Genomic DNA, 19,459 nt, shown 5'->3' on the forward strand with positions numbered 1-19,459 from the left:
TGGGCAGTGGAGGAGCCAGACATGAAAGAAGACAGCAAGAAACTAGATGTTTAATTTTGTCTTTTTAATAAAAAGGCACCTATAAAACAGGTCAATACAGTACAGGCAGCACAGAGAGCCCCGGAACAAGCCTAAAAATTGTCTCAAAATAAAAACGAAGAAGATGTCTTCACATATTGTATTTATATATTTATATTTATATATATATATTTATATAATGGTACAAAATGGCTGGGGGTGTGGCCACGAATGGAGGGAAGCTGGCCTGTGGACTTCACCTTGGAAAGCTAGTCTGGTGGCAGAGGTGGGAGGAGAGGGGCAGGGGGAGGGCGTCAGGCCCTTTTCAGTTTGACCCGTCTCTCCTCTGGGCAGGAAACACTTAAGAGTCGGCTTGGGGAGTCTTGGGTCAGAGGTGGGAGGCTAAAGGGCATGGAGCCCAGACACAGGGCGGGAACATGTCTGGCGGGGTGGAGGGCAGGTGGCCCCTGAACCCAGAGCCCCAGGCCCTGCCACAGCCAGCCCTGGAGGAAGCGCTTGACCTGGCCGACGGGGGACTTAGGACAGCACCAGCCTGGGAGAAGCAAGGACAAAGTCCCTTTGTATCACAGCTGCCAATGGGAGACCAGGCCCCCTCAGGTCGGGAAGGCCAGGGACGGGCCATGGCAGAAGACACCTCGCCGAGAAACGGCCCTGGGTCCTGGAGGTGGGCACGGAAGGCCTCAGCCAGAGAGCTGCCCTGCCACCTCACAAGGCAGGAAAGGAAGTGAGAAAAGGAGAAGTGTTTTACTCCTGGGGCCAAGGGGGGGCAAAACACCCAACCGTGTATGGCTTCAGCTCTGACCAGAGGAGGAGGAGAGCTCTTCTGGGAAAGGGCCGGGGGCTGACTGGAAGGCAGTGGCTGTGCCTGGGTGGGCAGGGAGCCCCGAGCTCTGGGCAGAGGGACCGTGCCAGTGAACCGGGGAGGCAGAGACGCAGAGGACGCTGCCCTGCTCCGAGCCGAACACTTTCTCTCTTCTGTCCTCAGCAGGTGCAGGGAGACAGACTGACTGGGCCTAACCCTTTTCCTTCCTCCTTTGGTGACAGGAAGTAGGTGGCAGCCTGGGGAAAGAGTCAGGGCCCTGGGGGCTACCTGGCCTGCAGCCACTGCAGCAGGCAGAGGACCCTCGCAGCCCACAGGCTACTCCTCCACGGCTCCACACCCAAGGGCCACCCGCTTGGCCTCTGCCTCATCCCTCTTTCCTTCAGCCCAGACTGGGGACCAAGGACTTCAAGTTCTGGCTTAAGATGTAGCAGCAGGGGACACCAGCCATCCACAGCTGGGAAGCCAGGGCCCCCGTGTCACCTGTGTGGGGCAAAGATGCGTGCACCTACACACGCTCGCCTGAATCACTCAGCAGCAGACAGGCTGCCGCCCTGGGAGGTCTCAGCCCTGCTGGGGCCCACCAGGTGGAAGCCTAAGGTGGTCTGACCTCAGTTTAGGTGTGGGGTAGTAGCTCGGTCATTTCACCGCTGGAGGAGGGCACGGGAATGGTATCCTTTCTGGACCTGTGTGTCGGACTGCATGCCCCTGGGTCCAGGGGAAATGAAAGGGGCAATCATTTGAAGGGGCCGGTGGGGGGGGCGTGGGGAGGGCTTCTTTTATCCTTTTTTTTTTTTCTGAGTGACTTCTATCAAAACACAGAAATACAGCACACGCACAAACCAGCACAAAAGCGCAGCGCTCTATTTACAGCTACAGCTGGCGCCTGCCCACCTGGCCAGCCGCCTGCAGGTTGGGGTGGGAGAGGGGTCAGCCACAGCAGGGAGAGGACAGAAGGAAAAAAACGGGGTGGAGGGGGACAGAGAAACCAAGAGGAGGAGAGTGAAGCTCCAAGAGGAGAGAGCAGTGGGATCCGGAGAGGACAGGGGCGGGGACTTCCCTCCTTCCAAACCGGCCAAGGGTTCGAGACAGGGATACAGGACTCAGGACGCAAAGCTGAAGAGGGTGGGTGCAGAGAAACAGGAGAGGCTCTGTAGGACTCGGGAGGAGAAGGGGAGCGGCGGTCCTGGCGGCCACAATGGAACCAAACCCACCCCCCAGGTCCCCCACCCCACTCTGCCACTTCTCCCTAAGCTCCCAGCACACCTGGTTTCCACAAATGCCGCTCCCCACACAAGCCCCCGCCACCCCACCCCTTGACCCAGGCCATCCCAACACTGGAGGAGAAGCAACTTTTTTTAAGGTTATCATATTTGCAACATGGCCCCAGCTCCAGCCCCTCGCCGGGCCCGCTAGAAGGGCAGGTTGGCCATGCCGCCCGGGGCTGGGAGGTAGCCCATCTGGTTGTCCAGAGACACACTGCGCTGCCGCAGGGGGTGGGACACCATGAGGTTCTGCTGGGGCGGGGGGCCCAGGAGGGAGCCCTGCGGGGAGAGCATGTGGGGTGGCTGGCTGTAGACCTCACCCCCCACACCCCGCTGCTTCATCAGCATGAAATTCTGCTGGGCCATGAGGCCCTGTGGGGGGGACATGACCCCCTGGTGCAGGCCGTGTGGCACCATGCCCTGCTGCGGGGGCACACCTGTCCTGCCCAGCAAGGACATCTGTCCGGGATGGCACATGGACATGTTGAGCCCCCGCTGGACGCCCTGCTGGCCCGGGAGGTTGGGGGGCCGGGAGGGGGTCTGCTCCGCCATCATGTTCTGCAGGTTCATGAGATGCAGATTGGGGGGTTGGGCCTTGGGGGGGTGGCTCTCGCTCTTGGGGAAGTACTGGAGGGTGCTGCTTGGCTTCTCCGAGGGGATGATCCTGGACAAGTCGAACTCGGGGATCCCCGTCGGGGTGGGCCGGATCACCTCGCTCAGCTCAGGGTCATTCAGCACTGATGCCACCCCGGGGAGCACGCCCGGGGGGTATGCGTCGCCCATGCGGCCGGCCATGCTTTTGCCCATCAGGTGCTGCTGAGGGGGCATGGGCCCTGGCGGCTGGCTGGGCAGGTCCTCTGGGGGCAGAGCCATGCCTGAGGGGTAGTGCTGCTGCAGGCCAGGGCCCCCGCCCCCGCCCCCACCAGGGGCCATGGCACCGTGAGGCTGCTGCAGCCGAGGGGGGAAGGGCATCATCTGGGAGGAGCTGGGCACCGGCCCGCAGGGGGCACTCAGGGAGTCTGGGCCCCCTGGAGCCATCATCATCGAGTTCTGAGGGGGCCCTCCTGTCCCCTGTGCGTTGGGGTGCAGTGGAATGTTGGAGCCCAGAGGGGTGGGGGAGGGCAGCATGGCAGGTGGGGGCTCATGGGACAGGGGCTGCTGGCCTGGCAGGTTCATGCCCATGGGGCTCTGGGCAGCAGCTGAGTTCAGGTGCATCTGGTTGGGCTGGTTATTGCTGATCCCTGCGGGGAAAGAGAAACGGGGGTCACGAACCGTGTGCACCCAGATGGGGCAGGTTACAGAACTCAGTCCTTTCTCCATGCCCCAGCCAGGCTGGTGCCAGGGGTGACGGCTTTCACCACTGGCCTGCCCTAGCTGTGAGGGCAGGGACTCGGGGGATTTAGGTGAGAAGCCAAGAGACCCAAGCTCTGGCCCAGTTACCCAGGGACACATCAGTAGATGTTGGAAGGACCACTCCAGTGAGCCAGGCTTGGTTTCATTGAATGACCAGTGGGAACTGTGTCCCAGAACATCACAACCCCCGACACCCAGGGCCCCTTGGAAGCACAAAAAAGCCAGCGGGACCACAGGGGCGATCACTGGCCACGGCCACTCTTCGCCCTCCCAGAGCCCGTGTGGGCTCTTCTTCCTGAGACCCCCTCCCTGTCCTCGCACCTGGCCCAGAGCCCTGCGGCGGTGCCGGCGGGGGTAGCAGGGGCCGGTCGGGCAGCAGCTCGTCATCTGAGGTGGCGATGGTCTTGATGGCATTGTGGTAGAGCGGGGTGGAGCTGGGCATGGCGTACTTGGACATCTGGGACATCATCAGAGACAGGGGGTTCTGGGAGGGCGTGGGGTCTGGGGAGGAAGTGAACGGCAGGCTGGGGTTCACGATGCCGCCCGGGGGGTTGGCAGGAGGCGCTGAGGAGCTGCTCCGGGGGCCACTGGGCGGGAGGGCACCTACAGAAGTGGGGAGACAGAGAGAGCAGCGGGGGTGACTGGGGAGGCCGGGATGAATTTGGCTGCTCACACTGGGGCTTTAGGAAGAGGTCAGTTCCCAGACTTCCACCTGACTCTCAGGCACAGGTAGCCCATCAATTCGGGTTCCCCCATGATCACTACAGCCCACCCATCTCCAGGCAGTTCCTGTAGCCTCAGGGCCCTGAACAGAAAGGAGATCCTAAATATGACACCCCCGCCTCGAAATCCCTGCTGGATGAACATGGTGCTCCCTGTGGAAGCTCACACACGGGGGCCAGTGGCTGCTCCTCCAGCAGAGCCGTCCCACCTCTGGGCCCTGGCACAGACCCCTTGACTCACTCACACTCACACACACACACACCCCCGCCAGACAAGAACACACCCACCTGGGAGGCGAGTCCAGGGCCCACCTGCCCAGCCCCATGGACTCACCCTGTTCCATGTTGCCCAGGGTGGTGGAAGAGCTCATGTTCAGAGGCGGCTGCTTGTTCTGGGGGACTCCGGGGCTGGGCATGGCTGTCTTGGGTGAGGCGACCCAGCCTGGAGAAGGCACCGCCATGGAGGGAGACTTGAGCCTGCTGGGTGAGCCGGTGGGCGAACGGACGCTGAGGGAGGAACCGAGGACCTGGGGCGACTTGAGAGGTCCTGGCGGGTTGGCTGAAGGCAAGGGCACCATCTGTGAGGGTGTCTGGGGTGACTTGAGGTTGGCAGAGGGCGAGGTGACCATGGGTGAGTGTACCTGGCTGAGGGTGGGCGACTTCAGGTGCCCCATGCCCGGCGAGCCCATCTGATTAATACTGATGGTGAGGTCTGAAGGCCGTCTGCCCAGTCCCCGGTTCGGGGCTGAATGCACAGAGCCTGGAGGATTGGATGCAGGAGGCAGGGGCATGTGGCTGAGCCGGGTGGTACCCACGTTGCCCATGGGCATTGAGCTCTGGTCAGGGCTGAACATGTCTTGAGTGTTGCCCATGTCCTGGGGCATGGCTTGGTAGGGTCCCTGGCCCCCAGAGAATCCCTGCTGGCCTTGGCTAGGAAACTGCGAGGGCATAAGCATCTTCTGTGGGCCTCCCATCATTCCACCACTGTTCTGGGCCCGCACCCGGGCCATCTCCTCAGGACTGAGGCCCTGCGGCCCCATCATGTCCCCAGGGCCCCGCATCTTCTGCGACATCAGCATCTGCTGCTGCGGGGTCATCTGCACGTTCAGGTTCATATTCATGTTCATGTTCACGTTCATGTTCATGTTGAGGTTGCCGGGCCCCATGGGTGGGTCCACCTCCCTTAGCCCAGACTGCCCCATGGGGGGGCTCAGGAGGCCCCGACCTCCGGCAAACTCCATGCCCATGGGAGTGCCTGCCAGGCCCTCGCCGCCAGCCATTTGCCCAGGGAACATGGCCGGATCCATCTGCCGGTGTGCCTGCATCATCCGCTCCACCTCCATGCCCTGCCCCATGCCGCTGCCAGCCATGCCCAGGGGCCGCTGCATGCCCATCGACCGCTTCTCCAGCAGCTGGTGCCGCAGCAGCTCCTCACGAACCCGAGGGGTCATAAATCGCTCCGCTTCACCCTGCCCACCTGGGTAGGGCACAGCGTTCTGGGCAAAATTGCCAGGCCCCGCCATAGGGGGCAAGTCTTCGGTCCAACCCATGCCTGGCCTCACAGGCCTCTGCATGGCATTCATGGGCACCTCCATGGGCATACCCTGCATGCCCCCAAACCCCGGCACCCGCTGCATCTGGTTGCCTGGGAAACGGGGGCCGGGGAAGGGGGGTCCGGCCCGGACCTGCATGGGATCTTGGACGTCCATGGGCCCCCGCAGCTGGGCGCCCATCCCAGGGGGCCACTGATCCCCTGGCTTGCTGTGGTAGGGGGGCGGCGGCCCCCTCACCATCATGCCCCCCATGCCCATCATGTCCTGCAGCGCGCGGCCCCCGTGCAGCCCGATCTGCTCTTCCTTCCTCCGCTTCTCCTCGTAGTACTCTTCCTGCAGCTTGCGCCAGGCCACCTGCTCGGGGGTCAAGCTGTCCTGGCCCAGCCTCTGCATCATCACGTTCATCTGCCCCACGTCCCCACCCGGGGGGTGCCCCGGCACTTCATGCTCCAGCGGGGGGCCCCCGAGGCTCTGAGTCTGGGAAATCATGGACTGCAAGGGCTCCTCGTATTTCTTCAGCCCACTGGTTGGGGCCGTGGGTGGCTGCTGGGGTGCGGGAGGGGCTGGTGCTGGTGGTCCTCCCTCGCCCGCTCCTCCAGGGGGCCCCTTGAGGAAGGGCTCAGTCTCCCCGCTGCGGAGCAGCAGCCGCTCAATGTCTCGAAGCGTCTGGAGGGAGCGCTCCCGGTGCTCCAGCTGCTCCTTGGACAGGCCCTCTGAGCCCACCAGGCTCCGCTGCCCATTTCCGGTGGGGGCCTCCCCGAGCAGGGTGGGGCCGGGAGCGCTGCTGGGGTCTCCTCCAGGAGGCAGCGGGTTGTTGGCGGTGGAAGCTGTAGGGGTGTTGGGGTGGGTCCCCCCAGCTCCACCGCCCGTGCTGGCAGCTCCCACCGAGTTGGGTGTCAGGTCCTGACTGGTGTCCTCAGGAGGCCCCTCAGAAGGCAGGGCAGGGGGGGCGCTGCCCGGAGCTGGGGGTGGCGGTGGCGGCAGAGGAGGAGGCTGGGACTGAGGGGTGCCTGCTGACGGCGTGCTCAGGGGTAGCGGTTCCGGGGTGGGTGGCACTTTGGGGGCCTGCGAGAGGATAAAGGCAAACCCATGAGATGGGTCAGGAGAGGCAGTAGTGGGTCCACTGCTCATAGAGCCCCGTGCCTGGACCCGGCGACACACTCACCTGGTCCAGCTTGGCCCGCGGCACGTTCTGCTGGTGGTAGGCAAGGATGGAGTCGGCCCGGCCCTGTAGCACAGCCTCCGCAGCCCTGCACAGGAGGGTCGGGCACAAGCAGCTCAGAGCGACGGGCAGGAGGGAGCCCTCCACCTCACCCATCCCAGCCCCAGCCAGCCCCGGCCCCCGCAGGCAGTCAGGACCCCAGGCTGAGGGCTGCTAGGCAAACGATGGCTGGGGGCACTTACGTGTTGGCCAGGTGGGTGGTGAAGACATACACAAACTGGGAGGGGGGCTTTCCAGGGACACCCCCGCCTCCGCCCCCGGGGGCATCAGGCCGAAGGCCGGGCGGGGGCCCATGCGGAGGACCTGGTGCGCTGCTGTCACTGAGGGGCAGTTGGGGGGCTTGGCCGGGACCCAGCTGTGGGGCCGCCATGGCTGGGTCTGCTACATTACAATCTGCACAAGAGAGGAAAGGGAAAGAGGCCCAGGTTTAGAGAGGAGAGCCAGAGGGGAGTGTCCGCCCTGCTGTCCCATCCCAGAGATGCCCAGGGACAGAGCGGCTCGTGCCCACAGGGTCATCTGGTGCCACAACCTGGCATTTTCTCTAGTCCCGCTCCCAGACGCTTGCCGGAGCCCAGTCTTTGCCAAGGATGGCGACTGCGCGGAGCCCAGGAGAGGAGACGGACACCGACAGGCCCCCACGCGCCTGGCGCCCTGACTGCGCCTTGGAAGTGACTCTACCTTACCGTCGTCACAGCCTGGGAGGAGGGCGTGCACTCCACTGAGAGAGGAGGGAACCACCTCAGAAGGCTGACACCACTCCCCCAAGGTGGCAGACAGGTAGTGCAGAGCCCGGCGCGTGGCCTGGCCCCGACCCCGCACTGTGGTCTGTGCAGCGGGTGTGCATATGCGTGCACGCTGGCCAGGTGAGGGAAGCGGGCAATGAGCTTGTACAACTGATGGAAAAGCTGAAGGTGTTCATTCTGGCCTTACCACTAACTGACCGGCAACCTTATCAACAAGATACTTCCTCAAGGCATCATTCCTTCATGTTTAGTGGAAACACTAAACTCTAGTTCGGCAGGAGTCGGGAGGGGCTGGTCAAAGAAATCTATTTTTGCGGCAAATTCACAACTGTGTCACAAACTAAAAAAACTGGAGAACAGAGAGTTACAAACGCCTGACACACTGGGTTCATTCCCCAGGGTAGACTGGCCACCCACAGCACTGAGGGAGGCTTTCGTCCACCGTCACCAACTTGACACTAAGTCCTAGCCTAGACAAGACATCAGCCCTTGGTCACTACTGCTTCCCTTGTGGCTCAGCTGGTAAAGAATCCTCCTGCAATGTGGGAGACCTGGGTTCAATCCTTGGGTTAGGAAGATCCCCTGGAGAAGGGAAAGGCTACCCACTCCAGTATTCTGGCCTGGAGAATTCAAGAGTCGGACACAACTGAGAGATTTTCACTTCAATTGGTCATTACTGGGTCTAGTGCATGAGTGGGCCCTTTGCCACCAGTCCACGTGTGGCCCACAGACAGCGCCAGGACTTACTATTCCAAGTGGACTCCCTTGATCCGGGGAAGTAGCCGCTTTCCCACGCTTAGGGGCAGGCTCCTCTCCTTGCAGAAATCTGCTCTGACTCTCCTACCTCATAAAGGCCCTGATCTGGATGTGTCCCTCCAATTTTACACAGAGCCAAGAGTTTGGGGGTTGGGGGGCTTGAGAGCCAACCTCAATGTGTGAGGATTGCCCTGGAGAAGAGGAAGGAGCATATTGAACACATAGAACTAGGACTCCTGGGGAAAAGCTACAGGGAGAAAGGCAGGCTTTGTTTTATTCTCTTTGTTTTTTCGGCTGCACCACATAGCATGTGGGATCTTAGTTCCCCGACCAGGGCTCAAACCTGTACCTTCTGCGTTGGAAGTGCAGAGTCCTAACCACTGGCAATCACTGGACCAGCAGGGAAGTCCCGGGGCTTTATTTCAATATGAAAACTTCTAATACAATGATAACAACAAAAAAGCTAACACTGTTCTAAGTGTGTTGCAACTATCAACTCACTGACTCCTCATAACAACCCTAAGAGGGAAATACAAATTTTATAGATGAGGAAACTGAGGCCCTTTCCCAAACTTATATAAATGGTAAGCAGAAGATCCAGGATATAAACCAAGGGGGGTCTGACTGCAGAGTCTGTGCTCTTAACTTCTACTTTATACTGCCCTGCCATTAAGAACTCTTCAAGAACCTAAGGTCAGTATAACTAAAACCATAACTGATTGCCTTGGTACTCGGTATGGGGTATTAGCAACTTCTTTGACTTCCCTGTGTCTTCGTGCTTCTACGACGGTACAGCCTAGTTGTTGTAAAAGTGAACTGAGGAGGGTCTGTCCTGGGAAGCAGTGTCTAGCCCCATCTACACTGAAGGGTTTGGCCAGGGTTTGTGAACCACCAGTCAGTCCCCTAGGGGGTCGGGGATGCTGGGACCAGGTGATGTTTAAAGTGCCAGCCAGCTGCACAGGCTGTCTGATCCCAAACACCATCTCCACAGACATGATCTGCTCCTTCTAAAAACAACTGCTGAGTCTGTCTCCTCTTTTGCTTCCTAATAACACCTACCTCACAGCACTGTTATCAGAATTCAATAAAACAAAGTAGCAAAGTGTCCCGCATAATTTCTCTTCTTCCTTTCTACAGTCCTAGCCTTGGAAAAGTTCAGTGTAACGTTCTCTGACTAGTTTCTTATGCACTGAGTTGTTTCTCCCCACACACAGATGCAAGCTTGGAGGAAAAGCATCAGATCAACATGTACAGGCTTCCCAAGGGCAGGAGTATGTCTGGTTCTCCCCCATTACTTGTGCAAGGCCCAAATATATGCTGATCAGTGCAAGAAGGAGAGAGGTGGGCGCCCACTGACATTCACTCCTCGTCTTGGTGATGCGCTCCAGAAGTCAATTAGAGGTTAGGGAAGGGCGCCAGAGACACAGTCAATGTCAGCTCACACCCAGGCTTCTTTAGCACAGTTTTGCAGGGGCCAGCCGGCTGTCCAGCTCCCAGGGATGCTGAACCCTCACTGCCCTCCCTCTAGTGACCAGTAGGTGGCAGCAGAGGCCAGGAATTCATGGGAGGAGGTGTAGCCAGTGTGACTGGAGAGGCCACCTAAGGTTCCACCTACCCCACCCAGGTCCCTAAGGACAGGGGGCTAGAGAGCACCTGGAAGGCGGGGATTGAGCTGTCAGTGCCAGGAGGGACTGAGTCAGAGACAGGAGATGGGAGAGGAGGAGCCGGGCTCCTGATCCCTTGCTCCTTTTGGCCCAGCCCGGGTCCTCGAAAGCCCTAGGTGAAGAGAGGAGGCTCCCTCAGGGCAACTGTTCCCTGGGGACACCATGGGCCACAACATCCCGGCAGCGATGGGCACTCACTGTGGGCGGCCCCAAGGGGCTTGTCGTCCTCCTCGCTGTCCGGGCCTGAGCACCATTCGTCCCCGCTGTATGGCTGCTTCCGCTCCAGCACACAGCGCCGCTTACTCCGGGGTGCCACCTCTGCCCAGGCAGGCAGGCGGGGGTCAGAGTGAGTGAATACCCGGGAGGGCCCGTCCTCCCACCTCTGGGGGCCTCCCCAAGCCCATTCCCCCAGATGCCCCGGATGCCCCAGTGCCCAGAGCCCAGGGGGCACTGCCCAGGCCACGGTGGGCACTTTGCCAGCCCTTGGCCCCCACCACAACACCATTTGTTTCTGATTTCTCTCTACAGCCCTGCTGCCTGTCTCCCCTCCCCCACCCAGCACCAAGCCCAACGTAATCCCCAACCACAACTGGTTCTAATTAGGGCTGGGGGGGAGGGGGAAGCTGCTGCTACTCTTCCAGGCCCCAGTGCCTGCTCCCACCAGCTGGAACACCAGGAGGTTCCTGGGAGGTGTGTGGGTCTGCGCCTCACCCCAGAGCACCTCCTGTCCCCCCTCTGGGGGCTCCGGTGGGAAAGCAGGAGAGGCCTGAGCCTGACAGACACTGACCCCATCACTCTGTGTGGCCCTAAGGATGAGACGTCTCCACCTAGTCCTGAGAGAATGAGCAGATGGGTGGGCACAATGGGGGTGGGCGGCGGGGGGGGGGAGGTTAGAGAAAGAGGCTGCCCCTGCATAAATGCTGGAGAGGAATGGCAAGTGAGGATTAGACCAGGGATGCAGAAAGATGCTCTCCCAGCCCCTGTGTGTCTAGAACAGTGGACGATGTTGGGATCTTAGGGATCAGGAAATGGGGTACCTTTGGCCTCTGAATCCAGGGATGGGGTCCCAGCCTCCCGCTGCTCTCCGGAGTCCACAGACACGCTCCGCTCCCTCTTCACCTTGCCCTTGAGCGAGCTGAAAGGGGGTACCCCTGCCTGGGGGTTCTTCAGACTTGAGTTGCTAGGTGAGATCTGGTTGGCCTTGGCCCCATGGTTCCCCGCCCCCACGCCCTTCGAGCCCAGGTTGCAGGTGGGTCCTTGGTTCACATTCTGGTGCTGAGATTGGGCCCCGCCATTCCCTGTCTTGCCATGATTGGTCAACTTATTTTCTGGGTGCATTGGCTTGGCTGGGGCAGGGGGGCAGTGGCCGCGGGGGGACAGCGGCGGGCTCCCTGGAGCTTCTCTCCTCCTGGGGTGGGGTAACCTGGGAGGTGGAAGAGACATGAAAAGTTAATCGCAGTGCCAGGGGTGTAGCAGGCCTGGATTTTCATCACCCCATCCTGCCTCACCTAATGGTTGGGGAGGTGGGAGCCGAGTGGCATCTTAAGACCACCAGCTATCCCCTATCTCCCATGGCACCTCAGTCAAGGGCTGATGCCCTTCTCCACTTGGGAAATGAAGATGGGGCAACCCCCTCCACCCTCTAGTCCCCAGATGAAAACCTGAGCCTTACGTTGGCAGAATCCAACCGGGCCCCTAAGCCCCAGCATCCATCAGACTGCAAGCCTCCATGGCAACCCCCTCCACTAGCACCTGGCCAACTCTTAAGCATTCTCTCTTGCTGTCTGCACACTCATTCCTAGGCCCCCCAACCTCAACTTCCATGTGTCCCAACACCAGCAGGGAAGGAACCCAGGACCTGGGAATCACTGCTCCTGGCCCAGCCCCATTTCCCCTTGGGGAAGTGGGAGAAAGCACACCAGATTGCGGTGCCCACTGATCCAGACAGCTCCCCAGGGCAGGAGGGGAATGCCTTTAGAAGGTGCACCAGCAGGTATGGCCGGCAGGCAGGAGCAAGAGGAAAGGGGGAGGGGACTGGTGTATGGAGCAGACTGAAACCAAGGATTCCTGCAGCCTAGGCTGCGGGCCCTTTAAGCTCCAGCCCGCTCCCCCCACCGCCTCCCCCTCCCCGGAGACCTATTAATAGCCGCTGGAAAGATCACATCACGGGAGAGGATATTTATCCCCCCTCATTCCACACCAGCTCAGATTTATTTCAGCTCTGCTGTCCTGCTGCTGCCGCCTGGCCCTGTCTGCCGGCTTCTCCCGGGGAAGGGGAGGGAACCAGGCACCGCCCCTCCAGTTCCCATCCCCAGCTAGACCGAGGCCAGAGGGCGCCAGCGGACCCGACAGCGGGGCCGGCGGGGGTCTGCTCAAACCGTTTTTAAGAGGAAAGGACTGGAAGGGACTAGAACAGCAGGCTTAGCCGCTTGCCATTCCCTTCTGTTCCTTGGGCTCAGGCGCTAAAGGTGTGGGCTCCTGCCTGGGGGCAGGCCTTCCAATTCTGACCCCTTCTTTAGCCCACCGGTGGCCGGGAAGCCAGGTACCCCGGGGGGGCTTGCTCTCCAAGCCTGCACGGTTCAGCCCCATCAACACTGGGCCCATCCCTTCCCCTCACTCCACACACACATCCCGCCCTCCACGACACCCACACACCTTGTCTTGTTAGCCAGGATCCTCATGGCTCCCACACACAGTGGGGCTACGGCCCCTGTGCGTGCCCAGGGCCCAGCCAGGTACTCGGTACTGGAGCAGGGACTGCAGCAACAAGCCCCAAAGAGAAAACTTGTGACTAGGGGAGGGGGTGCGAGGAGGGGAGGGGAGACGGGAGGACCCAACAGCCCTGGGACTAGGGTACTGGACAGGGTAGGGTGGGAACGGCCAGGAAGGATTCCAGGTCGGGGTCTGAATCCATCCCTCCCGCACCTTACCCTCAGGGAGCTTGCAGTTTCTAGCAAGGCCCCCGGGGCCGCAGGGGCAGAATTCACTAAAAAGATAGGTTGCCAAGGTGCCCGCGTGGGGCGGCTGAGAGGTCTGTCAGGCCCCCGGGGAGGGGGGGACTCCCGCCCCCAGGCACGCCCCTCACCCGGGGGAGGGGTGCGGGGGAACCCCCGGCGCCCCGCCCCAGCGCTGCGCCCTGCCCCCGGGCGCTGGGGCTGGAAGGGGGCCGGGGGTGGGGGCGATGCCCCGCCCCCAGCTCGAGGCCTAGCCTGTGCCCATCCCAGCAGGCCCGGGCGGGCAGCGAGAGGCCTGGCGGGGCCTCGGGGCTGCAGCTGGGCTCTTCTGGAGACCAGTAACGCTGGCTCAGATTCCTCCCCGACCGCAAGAATGCAGGAGCCTCCCCTCCCCCCGCCCCGGCACCCCACCCCGCCCCCTCCGGCAGAGCCCGAGCGCAGAGGCAGAGCGAGCGAGCGACAGAGCCAGCGAGCCGGGGAGCGGGCCACGGGCAGGGCTGCAGCGTGCCTCTCCCAGCCCCGCACGCGCCGCCCCGACAGACCCACGGCCAAGTGCGGCGAGGGGCCGGGCGCGCGCCGCGGCGGGGGCCCATGTTCAGCTCCGCGCCGGGCGCGGCCAGGCAGGAGCCCCGGGGACCCACCGGCACCCGAACTCTGGACTCACTCACACACACACACACACACACACTCGCAGCTCACACGTGGACGGGGAGACAAAGACACGCACGGAGCCCAGGATACTAGAGGCGCGCTCAAACGCCGGCCCGCGGAGGTGTGCGGGACCGCTAAGGAGGCGCTGGCCGAAGCAGGAGCGCAGAAATAGCCGGGGGCGCACGTTTCCAGAGGCGGCCAGAAGGCAGCGAGGGGGCGCGTCGACTCATTGAACAGACGAAAAGACTGAGGCCCGACAACAAGGGAGCCATAGAGAGCTGAGCCCGGTAGTGACAAAGGAACACACACGGGGCCAGAGATACACCAACCAACAGACTTACACAAACACGGAAGCCTCACCCGACGGCCCCCGGTCCTGTCCCCCCCGCCCCTCCCGCAGATCCCAGGAAGGGGTGGGGGAGGGGAGGAGCCTTGGGCCGGGAGCTGCGTCCCGGCGACTGGCCCAGCCAGACACCGGGGCACATTTCCCGGCGGGCTGCTGCAGGCCGGGCTGGGACCTGGGGAGCGGGGAGGGGGCCACACCAGGGACCCTGTGGGAGTCTCACCCTAGCTTAACCCCAGGGTACATTGGCCTTCTCAGCAGAAGGTTCCTCCGGTTCCAGGCCAGGCTGAACAGCAGCCGGCGGTCAGTCCCCAGGCTTGCCTCACGTCGGGGGAGAGGTGAGGTGGGGAGAGCCGGAGGGCACCTGGGCTTAGGGGCAGGCCCATGACTGACATGTGTCCCAGGCTTCCCCTTTCCCCACCTCGCTGATCCGCAAAACTACCAGCCACCCGCCACGGCAGTATTCCTATCCCCATTTCACAATGAGGAAACAGATCTAGAAGGAAGTCAGAGGCCCCTGGGTCGCATGACGATTCCATGGGCCTACCGAGACCCTGTCCCCCCGGTGCTTCCCCTGCACTGCAGTGTCCTCCCCTCCAGTCATGACGCCTTGTCTGTGCTTGCATCAGACAGATGGGCTTCCAGCAAGGCAAAGGCTACCCACTTTCCTCTGTTTACAGCTTCAAATATTGGGGCATTTAGTAATTTGGGAAGGGGCTGTTAGAAAATTCATCCTCTCCAGGGTACCCAGTGGGGCCAAGGCTCCTCTCCAGAAGAATCTTCGAGTTGCCCTCCCCTCTAGGACTCCACCCCCTCGCTCCCACCCAGCAGGACGAGCTGAGTCAAGTACAGATGAGTCAGGACTTTCCCATCTCACACCTCCCCCTTTTGCCCCTCAGCAGCCCGCCCCAGATCAGAGACCCTCCTTCTCTCTGTACTTAAGAGTCCCCGGAAGAGACCTGGAAAGCCCTGAGGATGGAGGCAGGAACAAACAAACAATGAGAGGGGGGCTTCTTGGCACCAGGCCAGGGGCCCCTGAGACGGGTGAAAGGGATGCAGCTCTGGGAACACAGACCTGCGCTCCTCTCAGGGAATGTGGTGGGGTGGGGAGCAGTGACATGCTCACAAACAGGGAGCAGGTGCCAGTCACCTGAGTGAAAGGCCAGGAGCAGACCCATGAGAATGGAGCCCAGGAGGCTGCTGAGACAAACCCTGCCTGAGATCTTGCCCTCCTGGTGCAATATTGGGGGCAGGCGGTGGGGGTGGGGTGGGGAAGCAGTGACCTAAGGGTCAAAGTGGACCTGACCTCTGCTGGGGGAGGGAGACCAGGAAGGCTTTGATGGATGCCCAAGGCCTCCAGGTGGGACAGGCCAGCTCCCTGCTCAACACAGAGCTGCCACAGGCATAGTACACGGGCAGCGGCCACTTGCGTCCGTTCAGTGGCTCCCACCTTGGGAGCCTCTGCTTGATTTGCCTGCCAGCACACCAGTCTCAAAGCCAGCCCAAAGAGGCACTGAGAACACTGCTTGGAGGGTCCACACTTCCATAGGCAGTGGGCAGACACCTCTAGAGAGGAAATGGGCAGCTAGACCCTGTGTGGCTGAAAGAACAGAGACCTGCTGGGAGTATTAGGGGCGGGATCCTTGGCCACTGACCTAGGGAGAGGCAGCCCCCAAGACAACGAGGTCCTGAGTCCCCTTTCTCCAGGGTCCCTAGACGCTGTCCTCCCATCACCCAGGTCACTTCCTCTTCCTGAGGTGGTGACTCAGAGGGGTGGGGAGGTCAAGGATTCCTAGCCCAGCAGGAAATCTGCTCAAGAACCAAGGTGTTGCTGGGGACCCTCTGTGTGGGGACTTCCAGGGTTGGGGGGGCCTTCCCCTCACCCTGGTTCCTAGCAGCTCTCCCCACTTCCCCCCACCTCCTGCCAAAGGAGACCATGCAAATCAACCATTTTTGTCTGGGAGTTTCCAGCCCCACCCCACCTGCAGCCCCAGGGTGATGTCTGACAACCCCAGCCCTGCTGGGACATGGAAATTCCTGGCCCCAGACCCTTCAGTCTGGGGTCTTTGAAGGGTGCTTCAGGGGTGAGGGGTGGATTCTGCCCTTGTGGGGACCACAAGGCTAAGAAGCATTGCCTAGACAAGCTGGAGGTCACCTCACTTGGCTCCCATGGCCAGGGCCCCTGTGGCCAGGCCTCAAGAAGCAGTCATAGCCTGGCAGTGGGGTGCCCCCAAAGGCTACTGTCCAATCCCTGGCTGCTCCCTCCCCCCAGGGGGGAGGCGAGGGAGGAGGTGGGGGGCACAAGGAAACAAGACAGGGCAGGAAGCCCAGGCAGGCGGCATGCACTCTGGGCCAGGCACAAACAGCCAACACAGGAAACCACAGCCCACCCCCGCCCACCCCACCCGCTCAAAGCTCTGGGAGAAAGGAGTGCCAAAAGCCTGGTACCCCAGCGGGGGCAAGGGCCAGGGGTTAGCCCAGGGCAAGGGAGGGGCAGAGGCTCTCTAGCCTTCTCTCGGCCCCAGACCCCACCTGGGGAGGGGGAGAGGAAGCCAGGCTGCCAGAGAGGGTGCTGCCTCTTTAAATCCACCGAAATCCTGAGCTAGGCCCAACCCAGCTCTGGTTTCACAGGAAGGAAAGGCGCTCAGGAGCCAGTAGGGCAGGAGGTGGTGGCTGGAATTAGCCCCACCGGCCCAAATATATCTGGTCTCCGCCTGCCACCCCTCTGGCACTTCCTGCCCCCTGGCACCTGCACCACCATGGGGGTGAGAGAGGGTCTAGGGGCTACTCCCTCCCCTGTGGGGGACCCCGGGCTCTCCAGGTGCCCTGTTGCTGCAGACACGTGGTAGGAGGTGGCGTCCCCAGCCCGCATCCCTGGAAGAGAGGAATGGACAGGGTAGCTCCCTGGGGACCCTCACCTGGCCTCTATCCTCCAAGGGGTTAATCGGACCCTTTTTTGGGGGGGGATTAGGGGTGGCCCAGGAACCTCCTCCAAACTGCCTGGCGGCTGGGAACAATGGGGCCATTGTGGGAGTTGCAGAGTGCGGGCAGACTGCTGGCACAGGCAGCGCACCAGGGGCGGGACCTCACCCAGAGCCCGCCTGCCCGCCGGGCTCTCTCCCCCAGGTGCTGCCAGCGACAGAGACATCCTCCCAGCCCTCACCTCACCGGCTGGGCCCAGACTCCTGGCACCAGCAGCACCTAGAGAGCCCTCCAGCTCTGCCCACGTTGCCATCCAGACTGCCATGACCCTACAGGAAGCAGGGGCATGTGGGCCAGGACGGGGTGGGGGTGGGGGCTGACAAGACAGGATGTATGCCTGTGATCCTCCTGCAGGGAAGACAGGAAGGCCAAATGGGGTTTCTGGTGTCAGTCCTGGCACCCTCAGGCCAGAAGGGCTTAGGGGATTGTGAGAGTGGTGACAGGCAGGGTCCCCTGCCCCCAGGCCTCAGTTCCTACGCTCATTTCAGACCTGCTCCCCGAGGAGGCCCAGCCCTGGCAGCCTAGCCGCCCTCTGGGGCCAGGACATGGCAGGCAGTATGAGTGATGCAGTGGAATGAGAGATGGGTTTGCAGTCAGGCTGACAAGGTTGCCAATCACATCCCACCCCCTCTGAACGACAGGACTTTATCCGTCCCTTCAGCCCTTAGAGCCTCAGTTTCCTCATCTGCAAAATGAGGATCAATATGTCAAGTGAGATGCTAATAACGAAACTAGCCAACAGAATGCCTGTGACATAGCCCTCAACAAACCACCTCAGGCCATGATGCCCCCTTATTTACCCCCTATATAGCACCCAAATCCAAGGGCATTTGATAAAGACAGGCACTGTCGAGAGATTTGCTCTTGATGGCTTAGCTGATAAAGGATCTGCCTGCAATGTAGGAAACCTGGGTTCAATCCTTGGGTTAGGATGATCCCCTGCAGAAGGGAATGATTACCCACTCCAGTATTCTTGCTTGGAGAACTCCATGAACAAGGAGACTGGCTATAGTCGATAGGGTCACAAAGAGTGGGACATGACTGAGTGACTTTCAAGACATCGGGCCCAAAGGTATCATCTCAGTGGTATCAAGTACAAAAACTTGGCTCCTCCTCTGTCCTCACAGAGGCCAGGTCCCTCGGCAAGGACTCCTCTGGGCCTCACTGGGTTTATCAACATTCAAACCCGGAGCGTGAATCCAGAGAGTAGTTATCCACTCTCTTAGCCTCAGGGCTGTCTCAGGAGACAGCAGGAGAAAAGCAAAGGGGAGTTTCCTTTCAACAGTGGCCACATCCCCTCCACCAGTCACCCCCAGCCCTTGGCAGTCTCCCTGCAGGGTCTAGGCTGGGAGGAAGCAGGAGCCTACTTTGTTGCCATGGGCCTCTTTAAAGAGTGGAGGGTCTGAGAAGGTAAGAAGAGCAACTGGGACACGCAGTTCTGAAAGTAGAGGTCCAGAGAGAAGACCTATCCTCTTCTCAGCTAGAGAGGGCTGTCCCTCTTGGGGTGGCTCCATAGCCCCCAAAGGGTTAACAGGGCCCTAAAAATAACCTGCTCCCAGCAGGACCCACTGATTGGAACCCTCTAGCCATCTGTTCCCATTTTCTCCTGTTCACATTGGAACATCTGAAACCAGCCCCAGAGCCCCAGCCCGATCCCAAAAATAGCCCCAGCCTGCCCAAGGAACAGGCTCCAGGGGCTGGGCAAAGGCGGCAAGGCCGGCCCAGCAGTCAGGCATGGCTCAGGCCAACACTGATGCCTCACTCCCAGGCCCATGGAAGGGAGGAAATCCCTCTGTTCCCAGAAAGAAAGAAGTGGTGTGTAGAGCCAGTGGCTCCAGCCCACCCGCCTTGGTACCAGGCCAGAGAAGGTCCCCAGGAGTCCTGGAATCCCAGGCACTCTGCCACATCTGATCACTTTTACTCCCAAGAAGACCAAACCACATGTCTGCAGAGTTTCCCTCCTGGTGGGCATGCCTGCTACCCTGTCCTGGGATCCTCACCCAGAAGTTCCCAAGCCTTAGCCCTTCCATCAACCCACTGTCATCCCAGGGCCTTTGGGAGCCTTGCTCACCCAGAGTCACTCAGCATTCTCCCCTGGCCTGCCCCAGGGCACACAGGGTTGAAACAGAATGTTTCCCAGCCCTGCCCACATGTACCCATGCAGCAGAGGAAAGGGTTCCAGGGGTGTCCTCTGGATGACAGTATGACCCCACCCCTCCTCTGGGATTCAGGATGGACTTCCTGTCCATCTGTGTGCGGCAGGTGCTGGGCCTGCCCATCTGGGCTTCGACACATATCACAGGCCTTGGCATTGCCCTGCCACACTCAGGGAAAATGCCCAGGCAGGGTACAGGGAATCCAGTGGACCCTGGGCCCCAAGGCAGGCCTGACG

The 19,459-nt window shown here is 61.1% G+C and overlaps 1 protein-coding gene across 5 annotated transcripts in view; it reads right to left on the minus strand.

Annotated features, from left to right (window-relative positions):
• Positions 1 to 203: 203 nt before the first annotated feature.
• BCL9L (BCL9 like) overlaps positions 204 to 19,459 on the minus strand; it is a 28,139-nt gene continuing 8,883 nt past the window's right edge. For 2 of the 5 annotated variants that reach the window (XM_055423145.2, XM_055423144.2), the window contains 8 exons: positions 12,793 to 12,894; positions 11,175 to 11,560; positions 10,336 to 10,455; positions 7,157 to 7,367; positions 6,918 to 7,002; positions 4,534 to 6,817; positions 3,799 to 4,080; positions 204 to 3,365 (listed from right to left, as the gene is read on the minus strand). In XM_055423145.2, the coding sequence (XP_055279120.1) occupies positions 2,272 to 3,365; positions 3,799 to 4,080; positions 4,534 to 6,817; positions 6,918 to 7,002; positions 7,157 to 7,367; positions 10,336 to 10,455; positions 11,175 to 11,560; positions 12,793 to 12,818 (4,488 nt within the window). In that variant the 5' untranslated portion in view covers positions 12,819 to 12,894 and the 3' untranslated portion in view covers positions 204 to 2,271. Of the gene's footprint in view, positions 3,366 to 3,798; positions 4,081 to 4,533; positions 6,818 to 6,917; positions 7,003 to 7,156; positions 7,368 to 10,335; positions 10,456 to 11,174; positions 11,561 to 12,792; positions 12,895 to 13,818; positions 14,955 to 19,459 lie in introns of those variants that run through there. The other 3 variants (XM_055423147.2, XM_055423146.2, XM_088842971.1) reach the window with 2 other exon arrangements.

The sequence above is a fragment of the Moschus berezovskii genome, chromosome 14 (genome assembly GCF_049115385.1).
Source record: "Moschus berezovskii isolate FMDL1 chromosome 14, NW_MosBer_1.0, whole genome shotgun sequence".
Classification (NCBI taxonomy): domain Eukaryota; kingdom Metazoa; phylum Chordata; class Mammalia; order Artiodactyla; family Moschidae; genus Moschus; species Moschus berezovskii.